Source organism: Salmo salar, chromosome 23 (assembly GCF_965601325.2).
Source record: "Salmo salar chromosome 23, fSalSal1, whole genome shotgun sequence".
Classification (NCBI taxonomy): domain Eukaryota; kingdom Metazoa; phylum Chordata; class Actinopteri; order Salmoniformes; family Salmonidae; genus Salmo; species Salmo salar.
In genome coordinates, this window is record NC_138313.1 from 27156794 (window position 1) to 27174420 (window position 17627).

General features: G+C 40.1%; 1 protein-coding gene and 1 non-coding gene across 2 annotated transcripts; one reads left to right on the top strand and one right to left on the bottom strand.

The window, feature by feature from the left end:
- Positions 1-1451: 1451 nt before the first annotated feature.
- Positions 1452-14005, bottom strand: LOC106584315 (LIM/homeobox protein Lhx4). Its single transcript, XM_014169426.3, has 6 exons — positions 13720-14005; positions 9806-9977; positions 6652-6854; positions 5128-5282; positions 4790-4961; positions 1452-4127 (listed from the first exon to the last, which is right to left on the bottom strand). Exons 1-6 carry the CDS (start codon positions 13796-13798, stop codon positions 3739-3741), a joined length of 1170 nt encoding a protein of 389 aa, XP_014024901.1. The 5' UTR covers positions 13799-14005; the 3' UTR covers positions 1452-3738.
- Positions 14006-14561: 556 nt separating this feature from the next.
- Positions 14562-14637, top strand: trnat-ugu (transfer RNA threonine (anticodon UGU)). The gene has a single exon. It is a non-coding gene; the product is annotated as a tRNA-Thr (tRNA).
- The last annotated feature ends 2990 nt before the right edge of the window (positions 14638-17627 follow it).

Genomic DNA, 17627 nt, shown 5'->3' on the forward strand with positions numbered 1-17627 from the left:
GTTTGTAATAGAAGCCTCAGATCGATGATAATGGCATTTGTGCTTGTGTTTGTCATCTTTGCAAAAGCAACAGTGCAGGAATTTCCCAGATTTATTTGTATACTAGTGCTGTAAGTGCCGTGTAAATTATCCGAACTGTCTTTGTTGCTGTTTATCTTTGTATGGCAGCACTATTAAAGGGTATCCATTAATGGTCATGGCTTGTCATCGGCTGAATAAAATCAGCTTGTTTTGTGGCGTTTTATGCAAACGTGCTTGTTCTGCTAGACCGATCTTTTCTTCTTGTTACACAACCAAATCGATAATACTTACGTTTAGGATGGACCTGGTAAGACTCCGAAAAGGGCTGGATAACGGTTGTGTTGTATATTATTGAGTTTTACATTTGTTTTAATTTTACTATGAATATGTAGCCAGTCTAGGCCTGTTTCAGATGTCTATCCAACAACACTCCTTTAGCGCATGGGTTATAGTGATGCTGAATTGTAAGGAACTTCAGATAGAGCCTGGTCGTATTTGGTTCATTTACTATGATGTGTGGTTGTAAACACTCCTGTATTAACGCTGCTCTACTGTCTTGCCTGACCACAAATCATATTTATCCATATTTCACAAGGCAGTTTACAATTAGTTAACAGTGTGGGGATTAAGGAAAGATTTGACTGTGCAAAACTGCAATCTGGTGCAGTCTTTAGTAGCAGAGGGATCAGTGTTCGCAGCAGCTGAGCAGATGTGCTGCTTCGTCCTGGGACGGGGGTTAGTGTATTGGTTTATGAATAAAGATACAGAAAACCAACACCCACCCATGGTTACTACAGTCTGTTTGATTGACTGACTGGATCTCCATAATTGAATGTGTAATATGTGTATCAGTTCATCCTTAAAGGGATAGTTCATTCAAAGTAAGATTATAGTGAAAATAATATTCTCTACATTTTCAATAAACACATAGCTACAATCCTATGGGATTACTATACTGAAGTGAGTGATATTTGGTAATTGATGCTATTCTTATCCAGTGGTGCATGGACATTAGCTTCACGAGCCAGCCTGTTCTCGCAAGCTTGCATGAATGGTTTGCTACCAGGCTGCATGGCCATAGCTAAGAAATAACAGATGAATCATAGATGGCAGTCACTCCTGGCCCATATAGTACTTCCAAGGTAAGAACAAGATTGACAAATGATGGAATTTGTGTGAACAATCCCTAGGGCATTGCTTTGCCTGTCTGATGCACCTTTCCCTGTGTGAAGGAAACACTAATCATGGTCCCTCCTCTTCTCTCCTGGCTCCTAAGTGGTGAGCCATAGCTACTGTACCGCCTTCCTACTGCTGAGTTGTTGCTCGTCTTCTTCTTCTTCAGTCAGAAGACATGTCTCCTTTAACTGTATCTGCTATTTGCTTTATAATGAGAAAGTTCATGTAAACATTAAAGAGAAATACAGCACTAATCCAAAGACAATTCAGCTTTATTTCCTCGTATAGTTTTTACTGTACACAGTTCATACCATCGCACAGAAGGCTTATATGAATAGATTCAGTGCTCTCTGTTTCATCTTTTTCAAAGACACATGGAAATAAATAGAGCTCATGAAATAAGACTGTCAACACCTTTTGAAACTGTACAAAATGTTCAACAATTAAGAAGCAAAGTTCTGAGGCAACATAGATTGAACAAAAATGATATTAGCGTGTGTGTACATTTACATGTGTTGTTTTACTGTTTGTTGATTTGCTTTCTGGTTGGCATAATGTATGCTCTTTTCAGCTGGTTCCACATTTGGCAATTGACACAAAAATAAATATAAATGAACAGACATTGAGATATTTTTACAGGAATTGTTCCGTCAGCATCTCATTTTGTTACCTCAGTTTATTTCATGGTATCTTAGATCATTTATTTTTTCTCAAAGAAGTGCCTCCTTGTACAGTTACTCTAGTGGTCTTTAGACACTACATGAAAGCCTTGAAACCAATCAGACAAGACAGATTTTGTAAAAAGAAAAACTCTCCTCTCACCCAGTGGGGGTCATGTGAGATGCACGACACGACAGCATATTCCGATACCATGGTAATCAGGCCATCAGCTGCTTTACAGTGGCTCTAAGTATTACGTTTGATAATCCCTTTTGCTTGTGTTTACTTTGAGGAGTGATGCTACAGCTGTTGACAGAGAAGAGCAGCTTCTAAGCAGGATCAGTACTGGCTTTTCAGCATTAACAGTGAATGATCCTCAGTCAAGATTAGGTTGGTGTGTGTGTTTTTTTTTAGATAAATAAATATACTGTATTAATGAAACATTTAGTAAAACCATTATTCTGTTCCTGTATCTGTCATAATGAGATAGGAATCCCCATGTTGTCAGCTGCACCAATAAAAGAGGATATCAAATGTGACTTCCCACATTCTTGTTGAATTGACTTTGCACTTCTCTCTACCCTACTGTCATTTGATGACAATGACTTCTAGCAGAGAGCCTATCCACTATTAGCAGAGAGCATATCCTGGGAGAATGGACAACAGAGAAATAAATACTGACAAAATCCCCAGGACTAGAGATCATTCACAGACGAGAACAAGTCAAGCACCTACATTACAGAAGAGAATGGGTTTTTAGCAAGCAACTTCCCCCTCGCAACATCCCCATTTTGCACACAGAAGAATCTGTGGCTCCCAGACTGTACAGACAGCTGGACCAACATGGACTAATTCCTAAATACCCAGTGCTGTTAGTTTCAGAATTTCATCAAAAAACTTAGCATGGGAATTGTGATACTGTTTGAAAAAAAGTACCTAATATGGAAACACTGCTGGGTTGTATTGTGCATTCATCTCTCCTCTGTTTGTTGCTGTCCATGTACAAAGAGAAGTGTAAAGTGCATTGCCAATGTAAAATGTTTTTCAACAGTGATCCTCCTCATTCAGAAGCATGCAGGAAGCTTCTTTTTTAGGGATTCCATTTAGATTGTGGCCCTAAAGCATGAAACTCACAGAGAATCTCACTGTTGATAGGAGTGGGAGGCCGTTCCTTCTCTTGCTAGAACAAAAGCGGCACCTGCTGCGTGCTGACCCGGTAGTGAATAACCTACCGTTTCTACTTGTAGAATCGCAATGCTCGTCAATGGCCAATAACTTGACTTTGAGCCATTCAGAGTGCACGAAACACATGTGGGGGAGTCCCCCCCCCCAAAAAAAGAATAAATAGGTAACTTTCTCCGTACATCCACGGATGAGCCAGTCACACTTCATATGCAATGTAAGCTATGGGACGGTAGCTAGCTAAGTGCATAGACGCAATGCGCACAACACTAAATACTTCCTCTAAGCTAGCTAACCACTGTACATTGCTGATAGCTGTTTGGGCTTGCCTCAAGGTTTAATGACAAACACCATCCCAATGCACAAACTCATGCTGGAAATTTCAAATCCAGTTTTTTCAAAGAATGAAAAAAAATCCATCCATAGAAAAAGTAGAATACAGTGTAAGTTCAACATTCAGTAGTGTTTCGTCCTTCCGTTCTGTTCTGTGTGGCGCCACTGCTCTGCTCTGGTCAGTGGTGGGTCTCCACACATCCTTTACTCTGTTGTGGTGGGAGGGTAGCTGACGTGTAGCATGTCTACCACTTCCACATCCATTATTGGACAACAAACTATATCAGTTTCAGGGAAATAGAAATGTAAAAAGCCTGCTTCGTCTGTCTCTGTTCCCCAGTCAGTCTGCTGTGTTCATGGTGGAGCTCAGAACTGGGAGTGGTCCATCTCGTCCAGCCATGAGGCAGGGCTGGTGGGGAAGTCTGGGTAGCCCGTGCTGCTCCCTGTGGAGAGGTCAGAGGTGGGGCCTCCTGCCATGGCCCTGAGAGCCTGTCCCACGCCACCCTGCCCCCCCTGGATCATGATGCTGTCCATGGTGAAGCCCAGGTTGTTGAGCAGCGGGGTGTGGCCAGACAGCGAGGCGATGGACGAGGGCGACTGGGGGAGGCCGTAGGGACTGCCCGGCCGAATGTCATGATAGGGTTGTCCAGCAGCGTCCAGAGAGAAGCCTCCGTTCAACAAGCCTCCGTTGGCCACGTCGCCGACACTCCCATACAGACCGTTGGTGTGGCCCAGGTCTGACAGGATCTGGTCGTCTGGTGGAAGAGAGGAGGGAGTTAGCTACTATTAATTAGCCACACAGTGGTGTTTTAACACTTCTATGGAGTTGTCATCAACTATATCAACATTATACAGCTGTTATCTTTAAATAGAATTAAGTGCCTTTATGAAACCATTTTATTGAGGCAACATAATCTGGATTTCATCTAGGTAAATGGCATAGGTGTGTAGTACTTAATAGTGTTCCCCCGGCGCTTAGTAAGAGACGAAAGAGTCATGATGTACCTTAAGCTCAAACAAAGGGGGTCTGTTCGTGCAATACAAAATATTTGTCTCCAACAGTCCCTCCAGTGCTGTTTCAATAACAACAATGCCCCAGAGCACTTTCCCTCTAATTGACTAAAAGCTTCACCTACTTTATAGAGTTTCTGCTACGGTGTTTTCATTTCTCGTAAAAACGGCCTCCTTTTAAAAGTGGCTTGAGACTTTTATGAGTCCCCAAAACGTCTCACAAACATCAAATAACCATAAAAACATGGGGATGTGTAAAATGTAATTTGCATGGCCAAAGCTTCTCTTTTCATGTAGGTTCCATGGAGATATGTGAAAAGGAAGAAAAGAAAAGGAGGAGGAGTTGAGGAAGCGAGAGAGAGAGAGAGAGATGAAGGAGGTTTGGGGTTGGGTTAGCCATACTGACCTCTGAAGCTGAGCTCACTGTCACTCAGTCCCGCATCGTCTGCTGAACTCTCCTTCTCCACTTTGTTGCCCCCTCGGTTACGTTTGACGCTTTTGTAAAACTGACCCCAACGGTGCCGCCCTGCGTCCTTCTTCAGACGCTTCTCTTTTGCGCGACGATTCTGGAACCACACCTGCCATTGGGTGATGAGAGACATTTCTCAGTAAATACAGAAGAGAGGTTTTACTCTTCTAATTTGTGTTCATATCTACATATTATCACTAGGATGTTCTCTTAAACTAGTCCAAACTAGAAAACTGCTCCGCTTGGTAATAGAGATCCTGTTGTGAGGCACACACCTGCACTACTCTCATGTCCAGCCCCGTCTCTGAGGAGAGCTGCTCGCGGACGTGGCGTGCTGGCTTGGGAGAGTTCTTGTAGGCGATTTTAAGGGTCTCCAGCTGTTTGGCTGTGATGGTGGTTCGTGGTCGCTTTGCACCTGCCTCTGAATCATCTGAGAAAGACATGCAAGGATTATAGAATACCCTTTAGATATTTAGCTATATTTGTGACTAACATTTTTTATTGTAATTAACCTGTGGGTTTTCGATTTTGTATATCGACTAGTAAATACAGGTGAAGAACTTGCTTGAATGAACTGAGGTGCCATGTATGGCAAGTTGATACCCTTCTGAAACTGTCCCACTCTAGCTGTAGGGGACATAAATCTCCCAGGAGAATTCCAGAAGAAGGGAGTTATTGGGGACCCACCATAAAAGTGCATTGCATCACTTAAGATAAACAATCAGTGGGCCATGTAAATCTCCATATATGCACAGGCAGAGCTTTCAAAATCAGATCCAGAAAAGGTCACAGCAACTGGAGATTTAATGCCCAGGCAGGACACTGAGAGACACTGGGACCCCATCCGGCTGGGTTTATGATGATTCTGTCTCTTCACTATCCCTTTGTCTCTTGTGATCTCTCAATTCTTCAGTATTATTGTACATAAAGGAGTTAATGCAGGCTGGTCTCATAGACTTGACGTAACATAGTAAATTTAAATCCGGGACACTACAATTAGTATGATATGTTATGTTTGGTATGGTTACATAAGACAGAAGGTTACTTAAGGCAAAAATGAAAGGAGGGTGATTGTTCGTTCAAGGTGAATGGGTAGGCGTATGACACGAACGTCTAGCAACCCAAAGGATGCGTTTTCAAATCTTATCACAGACAACTTTGCAACTTCTTACTACTTTTTAGCTACACCTAGCATAGCTAACATTAGCCACCTAGCTAACGTTAGCGTTAGCCAACTAACCACCTAGCTAACGTTAGCCACCTAGCTAATGTTAGCCACAACAAATTGGAATTCGTAACATATCAAAGGTATGGCAACTGCGTAACATATTGTACGAATTGCAATATGTAACATATCATACAAATTGTAATTCGTAACATACCATACAAATTGTAATTCGGAACGTATCATTCGAAATGGATGATGAAAATCGACAAATAAATACATACCATACCAAAGATAACATATCATACTAATTTGAGTCTCACGGATTTTTGTTGATTATGTTACATCTACCCATGAATCCAGGTTGGTTAACTGCACCTTGCTGTCTGCTGAACTAACTGTCTCCTAATTCCTGCACCTTTCTCCACAGCTCCCCTGCAGAAGCCAGCAGAGATTTAGAGCACCATGCCACACAGGTGAACCAGCTTGAGGCTGCTAGTCTCAAGTCTATTTGGTGAGAATGTTCTAAATATAACAGGTTACCAAGGAGACAAGACTGAATTATTCACACAAAATATTACTCACACAAAACAATGGCCAAAGCAATAGGAGGATGACCCAGTCAGACACCTACCATTCTGTTTGGCCGTCTCGTAGTCCTCCTTGCACACCAGCCTGCCATCTTCCATGAGGTAAAACTCATCCCCAGTGGCCAGCTGCCGGCTGCACATGACACAGGCGAAGCAGTGCAGGTGGTACACAAAGTCCTGGGCCTTCCGCACCACCTGGGTCGGCGGTATCCCCTGTTGGCATGACGCACACTTTGTTCCAAACCGCCTGCAAGTAAACACACACACATACACACCTGCCGTCAGATACTCAAACCCCACCCAGAACAGGTAGATCCAGCCGTAGTCAGTTCAGACAGAGGCGGATGATAACAAAGAAGGTCTATAACATAGTTATAACATAGCATGCATAGTTTTTGCCTCTATTTACACTAATAATAGTATTAATAGCTGTATAAGTTGTAGAGGGGGAAAGCATCAGTGGTGGAATGCATTTGTGTTGGTGGTAGTCTGGTCCTTAGGTTGACAAATGGCCTGGATCAATGTAGTGGTATAGTGGGGGCTGAGAGATCCAATAGAGAGAGCTCTGAGTAAACACACTGAAGAGAACCAATAAAGCACTGACTCAGGAGGGGCTGTAAATCACACAGCCTATACAGAGAAATAAACCCTTCCTTCAGACCAAGGTGAAGTTTCTTCATCACTGCTGGGAATCCAGCACTATACTCCAGTTCCAAGCCCCCGCCTCAGCCCCCTCCCCATCCTCATCCTCCCTCTCCTCTTCCTCTCTCCGGTCCCTCTAGTGCACAGCACCACTGCAGTTTTAACATTTTAAAAATCCCCCCTATTGTCCCCAGGGCCGCCTAATAAAGTTAGCCTCCACTCTCTGACTTGCACGCTTTTTAGGTCTCATTGAAGCTTCTGACATTAAAACCTCTCAAACATGATTTAGTAAAAGCCTGTACGGATCCTGTTTTGGATAAAAGTCAAACTTAATTTTCTTCTTTAATGCCTCAGAAATTCAATCGTAAAAAGATGGAAGCAAAAGGGGGAGAAAGAGGGAAGAGAAGAAATTCAAAGTTGCTGTTTTGTGTGTGCAGCTAGGGCTGGTAGAGCAGTAATAAATTGAATTTGTATAGAGTGTCTTTGGAGTTGAAAGTTTGAGTGTTATGTGTTCTGTCTTATGGACAGAAAGGTAGGAGGATGTTGTAGGATGCTGAGCTTGATTTACCTCATTGTGTTGGTCATGTCACTAAGTCTTGACACAAGCCTTTACGCTAACATTATGAAAGTTAACAATGTAAAGAGGAAAGTCCTCACTGACCAGGGGCACAGGCACAGGTGTGCCTGGGTGGGCACATGCCACCCTCTGTGGAGTCAAGCCCACCCAATCCGATTGTCAGTGTTCCAAACAGGACATTATTTGTATTTTTACCTAAGCACAGTACTTGACTTCGGCAGGAGCTCACTGGAACTGAGTACTTGCACCTCAATTTTTCTTCTGCTAGAGTTCCTGCACCTCCTATAGAATATTAGCTCAAAAGAATTGAGGAGTTCCTGCACCTAAATATAAATGGTACTGGGACCCAAAATGAGTACCGGCACCTATTTCAATCCAGATCAAGCACTGGCCTAAACATACATACACCATCAGATGAAATTCATAGTACGCAGTACGGGGTGGGAAAATGAAAAGGATATATAGACAATAATAATAATACATTTTAGTTTGGCAGATGCCTTCAGGACACCTTACATAAAATCTAGTGCTATGCGTAAAATACATTTTATTTAGACCTATGTAATTAATTTGAATTATGCTTGCTTTTTTTACCTGAAAAAAAACGAATAAAAAAACGAATAAAACAAATACTATTTCAAAATAATGGGGGGGTTCTGGCACGTGTCATTTCGCACTGATACCATGTGAAGTAAACAGTAGCTATCGCTGTGTAGGCTACTCACCGCAGGCTACTCACCGTTACCTAGCTAGCTAAGACTCAAGTAAAATGGCCAAACAAAGCTAACATTTTTTCAAGAGATCGTGCATAGAAGAGGATGTTGAAGCATTTGCCAAGTTATTTGATGTCAGTGTTTTCGCCATGAAGGGCCTCCAGTCCCTCTCTAAATCAGTCATTGATTGCATTGATCTAACCGAGGGTCTTAAAGACAGTTCCAGTACATTCAGAGACAATGATCAACACTACAACGCTGTTTTTATTCAAAACTTTTAGAAATCACGAAAAACGCTTCACCACTTCGACTCGCACTCTCTCCCACCCTCCGATTAGACGTCACCATCAGTCCAGTGAAATAAAAAAAACAAGTTATTTCAATTTATGCTCCGATGTACCTCGCAAGTAATTGGCTACAGCAACTGACCCATTACCAGTGTTATCATGTAGCCTAGCTTGAGACTCGAGTTTTGAAATATAAGGGACACTACGTTATTTATAATAAGGGGAAGGCCTACATGGAGAAAATCAGACCTCTCTTATTATATATGAAAATAGGAAAATGAATGAAACAATAGTTATTTCCAGTCCTTTTTAGGAATTTAATTGAATTGAAAATATAACTTTACCCTGTGTTCCCCGCCCATGCACTATAGTTAGGCCCTATATGCTATTGATAATGTAGTTGATATCACACAATATATTGTAGGAGCACTTGATCTCTCGTTCCGAGCAGAGAATTGCATTCGGCTTGCATTGTTAATCATAAAGTGATCTCGACTAAGAAAGGTTGGAGACCTCTATAAGCTGTGGATGCCCATTGTGAATATTACTGTTATATCAGGGCATTATGTTCTAGTCTCATAGTATATTAATTATAGGCCTATGGTTTATTATGTGTAGGTCTATGTGAGTCGCATGTTAAACGCAAGAGTCGTGGATTTACGTAGGCCTACAAGACAATTTGGTTTGTAATGCCAAATCACGTAAGATGGTTTGTTTTGAGCGATCAATTACAGTTGGGTATAGGATAGGCTAATTTTGATAATTGTATGATGATTTGAGTGATTTCACAAGATTTCACAAGTCAAAGCCAGTGCAATCATGTTGGCATTTTTTAGCTCACTTGAATATAGGCAATTAAATATAATGCTAGCTTTGCTTAAAAGTACATCACTTTTACATATAATTCCATTAAGCTTGCTATAATCAAATGTTCCTAATTCCCATTCAATACGTTTATAAATGAAGAAGTTAAACTCACTTGAAAAAGTCCTCTTTGCAGTACACATTTCCCGCCCGCGAGAAACACTTGTCTGCCAGCAACGCTTGACAATCGGCGCACTTGAGGCACTTGGAGTGCCAGTGGCGGTCCAGCACCTTCAGGATGAACTTGTCGAGGATGTGTTGACTACAGCCCGCACACTGGGGGATTTCTGGAGGGAGAGAGAGACAGAATACACAGCATGCGTTAAGACAATAATATCCTGGCCCTGGAATACTGCAAGGAGACAGGTGAGCAGAACATTGCCGAGAACGGTTTACAAGATCAGAGCCGGGTAAAATTATGTAAAAAAAAAATAAAAAACAGTAACGTAATCATTATATTCGACCTCGATAAAAACATAACCTGACAGAGTAAATGGTGTCATCATGACATTCATTCGACTTAGGTTGAGATTGATCCCATTCCTTTACTCTGCTTTTGTAAATCAAGTGCCTGTGCAAGTGACACAATATTTAGCCTTGAAGTGGACTTGATTGGACCCCACTGATTCGATTTGTATTATCTTAAACCGAGTAATAATGGCATGAATGAAGAAAACTAGGCTATAAGTAGGAGCATTAATAGTGTTAAAAACCATTCACCATTATCACCACAATACACATTTAATTATCACCATCAACATTACCAGTAGGCCTAACACCAGAACAGCGTCACTATTGCTGTGATAAGATTAGGCTATGCAAAACCAAATAATCAGATGTATTATTAGATTTATACAAATATATAGAGATAAATATTACAATGTGATATAACAATACACATTATTATTATTATTATTATAATACAGCCTTATTTTTTTCATTTGAGAATATGAAACCTCGGGAAGTAATTTCCCTGCATTGGTAGTTTATGTTTACCATGTGAACAATGGCCAGGTGAAGAGGCATCTCATAAAAAAAGAGTATTTTCAATATCTTAGAATAGTGGCAAGAACATAAGGAGATCGAAATGAGAACGGACCACTCAAACTCATTCAAATTGATGCAATATAGGGATAAGCAGCGTCTGTGCGCAAAATAATTATCCAGGTGATTTTTTTCTGTGCTCGAGTAGTTTAATAATTTCACTGTATCTAAGGTCTGCAATTCGCCTATCCCAAACTAGTTGTTTTAAATAAATGACACATTAAATCACACTGTCTAATCATGAATCTAATCACACCCATACCAAGCTGTTTAAACGTGCGCTTTAGAGGTCACGATAGGTAATCCTACCTGTGCTTCTTCACTCTGTACGTTGGGAGACATTTTGGAGGAGTACAATTTTAATATGTATATTTATTTATTTATTTCTGTAAGGCTGCTCAATCAACAACCTTCATACATAAGCCGCATAGAATAGAGGGATACATTTTACAGTACACTTATAAAGGTGTAGGCCTAAGTAAATGAAAAGATGCTGCAAAGCTCAATATCTTGTATTTTACTATTGTGTTGTGGCATTATGCCTACAGTCATTTGCATAACAGGTATTTCCCAATCAACTTCCCAATCAAATACGATAACTATGGAGTGCATGTATTTTCAATACGAGTTAAAATACAAAACTGAAATTAAAGATAGGTGTATTTTACATCCACAAAATATGAAATAATTCCTCTGATTTGTGGTGCTTTTGTTCATTAGATTTTGGCGGCAGTGGTGGTGCTGAAAGGATAGCTCAAGGGCCTCCAGCATGCAGCCAATCTTGGCAGTAGGCCTATTCACGCTCGATGTCTAATAGCCTCTACACCCCCCCCCCCCCCCCCCCCCCCCCCCTCTCTCTCTGCTTGACTTATAAATCACACGATTATACCACTTAAGATCTCTTGTGTGCCTCAAGAGGGGTCCTCAAATCTAAGAAAATGTGATCCTATACCCTTCCTTTCCTCTTTTAGGCGGCTGTATTTCGATAGCTGCTAATTTCTCACCAGTCTGACAGGGATACTGATTTTGTTTTTTAACAGGACTTAAAAAGGGTTTCATATCAACCAAGGCATGTGCTTATTAGCTACAGCATCGGAATGACTGTACTGTAACACCTTTATACGAAGCCCAAGGTATTAGGGAACGAGCTCATAGCCTATAGTTGATATGTTTTGTAGATTGCAAGACCTACAGTTCAAAGCAAGCAGACTGTAAACTCTATTCAGGAAGTAATCTTCTTCTTCTTGGGGCCTTGTGCCAAAAACGGTTTAAGAATAATTACCCTTATTCGTAAGAGCATGCTAACAGCCATATTCATCATGATAATAATGTTTAGATACATAATACTAAAATGTTTTTATTCGTAGAGTAATCCGGTATTAAATCCAGCATGTATGCACCAAGGGGGGTTGAGTGGCAAGATCTTTACCCAATCTTTTAATCTCCCTCGATTTACAAAATTAAAGAGCATACGCCGCCAATATATAGGCTATTTGTACAGGTTAAACAAATTATATTTCACAATTCTGCGTTATGTTTCACTTTGTGCATTATGCATTATGTTTCACTACCTTTATCAATAATGTAGGCTAGCCTAAATGAAGGTCGCATTGACTAATACAATAGACCGTTTTTGACAGTCTCTCTTTTAAATGAGTTAAATGGGTTAACTGTTGTGCACGCTATAAATAAAACTGAATACAATCATGTACTAAATCGTAAGAAATTAGTCTAGATTTTGAACAAAAATGATCATGATATATCTATATTTCTTTGTTTATACTCTCCAGCGCTGAAAGAAGCAACGGCTCGTTTGGATCTGCGATATAAAGGAGTATTTAATTGTGGATTAAGAGCAACATTAGAGGTAAAACCATAATAGGTCCATCTGTACATTTCAGTGGCTCGCACATGAATAATTAGGTCAGGAATTTATCCAATTCCAGTTCTTTCTTGATAGCATGATCAGATTATATAGGCCTGGAGATTAACATGACGACGATAAAGAGCAGATGCGAAGATATGCAATTCTTTTCTTTGATGCTGAGGTAGGCTAGTTATTGCACACACAATGCAGTGAAATATTTCATGTTTTTCATGTTTTAATAGAAATGACGACAAAACCACCTGTTTTAGTAGGCTATAATATCATATATGTGTCAAACAATAATAAAACAGACATAATTGTACAATTATGTAGCCTACAATAGTGCAAAAACACAGCTAGAACAGAAACATTAAAGCATACATTAACATATATAGCCTGAATCATTCAGATATGACTCAGTAATAGCTGTCAGTCAAACCAGCTGGGTATGGAGAGTAGGTGATGACGTCTGATCTCTCGTACGTGGCCAGACTCGTTTGCAAATAAACAGCTGTCTAGCATGTCTCTGATTGTAAACCAGAGGCAAACCTATCATACAGCTCGAGGGAATAGAATACAAAAAGCGCTGGAGGTAGAAAATATAAATATTCCTGTGCTAATAAATAAAAAAAACTTAAAGTGTGTCTATGTCTTGTTGAGTAAACTATTATGCACGTCAAAACCTAGGCCCATGCACATGGGGCTTCTAAAATAGAGTAAAACCTGCACGTACAACTCGTGCAAAGGGCTGGAGTTTGGAAACAACACTGTGAGCAGTTTAAACAATACATACTTGTGATAAAGAATCTCTATCTATACAGCATTCCACTAAATTCCATATGAGGACCAGAAGATCAAAATGAGATGCAACTAATATCCTCACTTCAATGAATAATATGAAACACAAGTCATATGAGTCCGTGGAGTAAGAGTCATAATAATATGTATACATATCAGCCAGTAGAATAATATCACTTTCTTCATTAGCCTGTCTGTCCCTCAACCCAGTGTAATTAACCGCTACATCTTTTCTACGGCAGTGCCCTGCAGCATTTCAGAGCTCACCTGCCAATGTCCTTATGATATAATCAATAGAAAAGGAAATGGAAAAGCCTTACGTTGCATTGGCACTCCGAGTATCTCCGGTAGACCCTTCACAGGACTCTCTGTTGGTAGAACAGCCGCACTTTGCATCATTGTGATCCAAAACCGGGAATGAACACACACATATACACGGTGGGCTGAAGCTCCCGTCTATTTAGTGAAAGGGGTAGAATATATCAAATAGAAACTGGGTATTGACCCTTCTGTAGATCTAGCTGTCCCGTTAAAGTCCGGTTTGTTTTATTATTCTGGAATATTGTCCTGTGCGTGCCGGATTTCGCTGTGCTCTTTTGGTGTGATCATACAGGCTGCTTGATTCATTCACACTGCAGGGGCAACCGTGACGTCACCCGTGCATGGGCACCGCCCGGGACCAATGGGATCCTCGGACTAGCCTCAAATGGGCGGAAGAATTCTGCTTGTGAGAACAGGTGAGAAGAAGGAAGAAGTAGTGACGAGACAGAATGCCACCAGAAAGGCGGGACCTTCTTTAGGATAGTATCAATAAATACAGGCTTGCTTTGCTCGTAGCATTGTCTCTCTGTCGGTATAACTGAAAGGGTAAAACGTTGGTCAATTGAAAATGACAATATGCTTTGATAGACTTTGCTCTAGTCAGGTATGCCAAATCACTCTTCAGAGACGTGGAATGTGACATTGAGCAACCGCTAGCCTATACTTTAACTAGTCTATACAGCCGAATCCATAGCCTACCTGCTCTTATATGAAAGAGATGTGAAATTAATCAGTTTCCTCATATTGTCAACGATTTCACAATTAGGCTATCTGTAAATTGCATGTGGGTAAATGCTTTTTTCTGCTCTAAACCTTCAGGCAAAGTAAGTTCTATTTCTTAGGTCCCGTGTGGCTCAGTTGGTAGAGCATGGTGTTTGTAACGCCAGGGTTGTGGGTTCGATTCCCATGGGGGACCAGTACGGAGAAAAAACATGTATGACAAGTTTGAAATGTATACATTCGCCACTGTAAGTCGCTCTGGATAAGAGCGTCTACTAAAATGTAAATGATACGAGTTATTGAATCTGGTTACCGATAGCATACAAAAAAAGCATCGTTGGTGTGTAGGCTAAAACAGCATTTGAATTACATTTTGTTGATTGGACAAAATCACAATATTTGTGTCTGATCTCTATGAATAGGATGTAACCTGACTGTAATGAAGACCTGTTGTCAGAGAGCCTTGACAGGTATTAGAAGTCCAAGCACAATCCTTCTGACAGTGTTCATTTCAATTCCGCGTTTGAGAGACTGCTCTCGGATAAAATATTCCCTCCGGAGAGTTCGTAGTTCAAGCTAGATGAACTCAATCTTCGCTTCCAATTTTCTTCAAGCATAAAATGAAATGCACAGTTTGCTCGGTCTGCGTCCCACGCGTTCAGATAAACAATAGCCTGCAGTCCTATTTCACTCAGGTTGAACGAAATTGTACAAGCAGCCGACCATCTGAATCTCGGAATATCTGAATACAAAATACCTAGCATGTAGGCAGGCTTATGTCTGCTATTACCCTAACCCGTACCACCATTACTAACAAGTGTTTACAATAATGATCATGAACATTTCTAACATTAAAATAATATATTTAGCCTATTAATCATAATAGAATTAGGCAATTACAATAATAATAACAACAATAATAGGAATATGAATAATAAGAAGAACCTATAAAATCAACATAATTTTGATAATGAACACAATAACGGTAGAATATTTTGTCCCGATACAACAATTACATAAGATTATAACAGACATTTGGGGCATAAGGAATATATGTTTTTTTTCTATTCACCTTGCGTCCACCATAGCCTGTGTCATTTCGAGTGAATCAGAATGAAACTGACAAAACGTTATATCTAATTACAACTAAATTACTGCCATCGTTATCTCGTTACTTGGTGGATATTCACTTCAAATGGACTAAGATACCCCTCTCAAAAACATGCTTTAACCATTAACCACCTTTGGGGTTTATCTAAAATCAACTAAAACATCCATCTTTATTGGATTTAAACACACTTCCAATTTCTGGATATAAAGGGAGTCAATTCCAAAGGGTATTGTGTCGACCGCCAAGGAGGCTTATACAGCTATTGTTGGTAACCTTAACACTATCCTGCCCCAAAGGTACACGAACAGTCACGTGTTTCTACACACCTGTCTAGGATATTTTCTTTGGTTTTCTGTTTTTGTACAACTACAAACTCGTTTTCGCAGCTGTAAAAAAAAATGTAGCCTACTACCCACATGACTCAACCCAGTTGGCCTATCTATCACTTGCAGACTGACAATATAGGCCTACTGGGTTATAGGTGAACCAATGTCTAAAAAAGAGGATATATTCTGTTAAATTTGCATAATGGTAACATGATATTTCAGCTAAAGCTATAGGATATTTAAAATGTAGCGGATGATTCCATTGTTTCACATTGTATTGCTATATGGCCTACAAACCACATACGCCGTTGAGTGTTTAACGTTTGAAATGTAGTTTAGTCAAATGAAAACACTCATCAAATTGATTAAATGGGAGCAGCAGGGATATTCTGGGAATAGGCTACACCCCACACCAGCCCCACAAGCGCTAAACCCGTCTTTATGCCAGGTGTCCCAGTTATACCCACCCCCTTCATCCCTCCATCCCTCCATCCATCCTCTCACCCAGGCCGGTGTGGCAAGGGACTCATCCCGTCAAACACTTTCATTTTCATTACACTTTCCCCACCAAGATTATTCAATTACTCTGATTGTCGAGTGCATCGAAAACATACATTTTAAATACAGTGTGGAGAAAATGTTTTTACTTAGACTGTCAACATTAGGTCATACAATTAGATTAATTGATGGATGTAGGTCTACAGTGGATTAATGCACATTTGATAGAAACTGAGGGACACAATTAGGATGTTATTTATTTGTATTCATATACATTGCCTAGTAACGAAAGTAAAAATATCCAGAAAAAATATATAATAAAGCAGATCAAAATATCTCAAGTGAAGTATAACTATTGAAATAGTATAAACTGTGGAATTTGCGTAATCGAGTGGTTGATCCCCTGCTAGAACGTAGTCTACAAATAAAATGAGTAAGCAGGAAGCTATAACTCAAGTAAATTGCGATTTTTCTGCCACCGCTGTTGACCCAGTCACCTCTAATTAGATATAATATTTCAGTGTACGAGTTCATTGACATCTGCGATTCACAAATCCATCTTATAGGTAAAGCACAAGGACCAAGAGATCTCAGAATACAACTATTAATTCTCACCACTGGACCGCTATTGTTCATAGGCTAACCAGGCCTTCCCCAATACCTTTGTGTGGATGTTAAACGTTTACACCCAAAAGGCTAGCTAGCCATCATGATTACCTTTAACGAAATTAAGCGTCATCGATGCTTATTATTAAAACCAAGACACACTAAGGGAAGTGGTTTGGTGATTTACAAGAAGAACAAATAACTTGAGGATCTAGGCTATTATCTTACTTGAAATACAGTTGATAGTTGTGGGTCATTAACCAGGTTTCCATCCAACCATTTCACGCGGATGAATTACCTGACGCATAAAACAAGAACAGGCTGAACCTAACCTAAATACACCGTAAATGTATATAAACCCTGGATTGCTTTTACTATATATTGACCATTGAGAGGCATTGAAGCGGTCGGCCATATTGGGACTCCCGAGTAGGAGCAGCCCTCCATAGGAACGAATGGAATTATACAGTATTTCAATTAAATGTTTCAAAGAAAAAATAACCTATATTTAAGTATTTTTGTTGTTGTAGTGGGGACAGTAACATTAGTACTCTCTAAAAAATAATGTTTTACTATATTATTTAATATAATTTTTTTTATGTTTAGCTCACATAATATCATTTAAAAGCATGCATTAAGGTGTCTG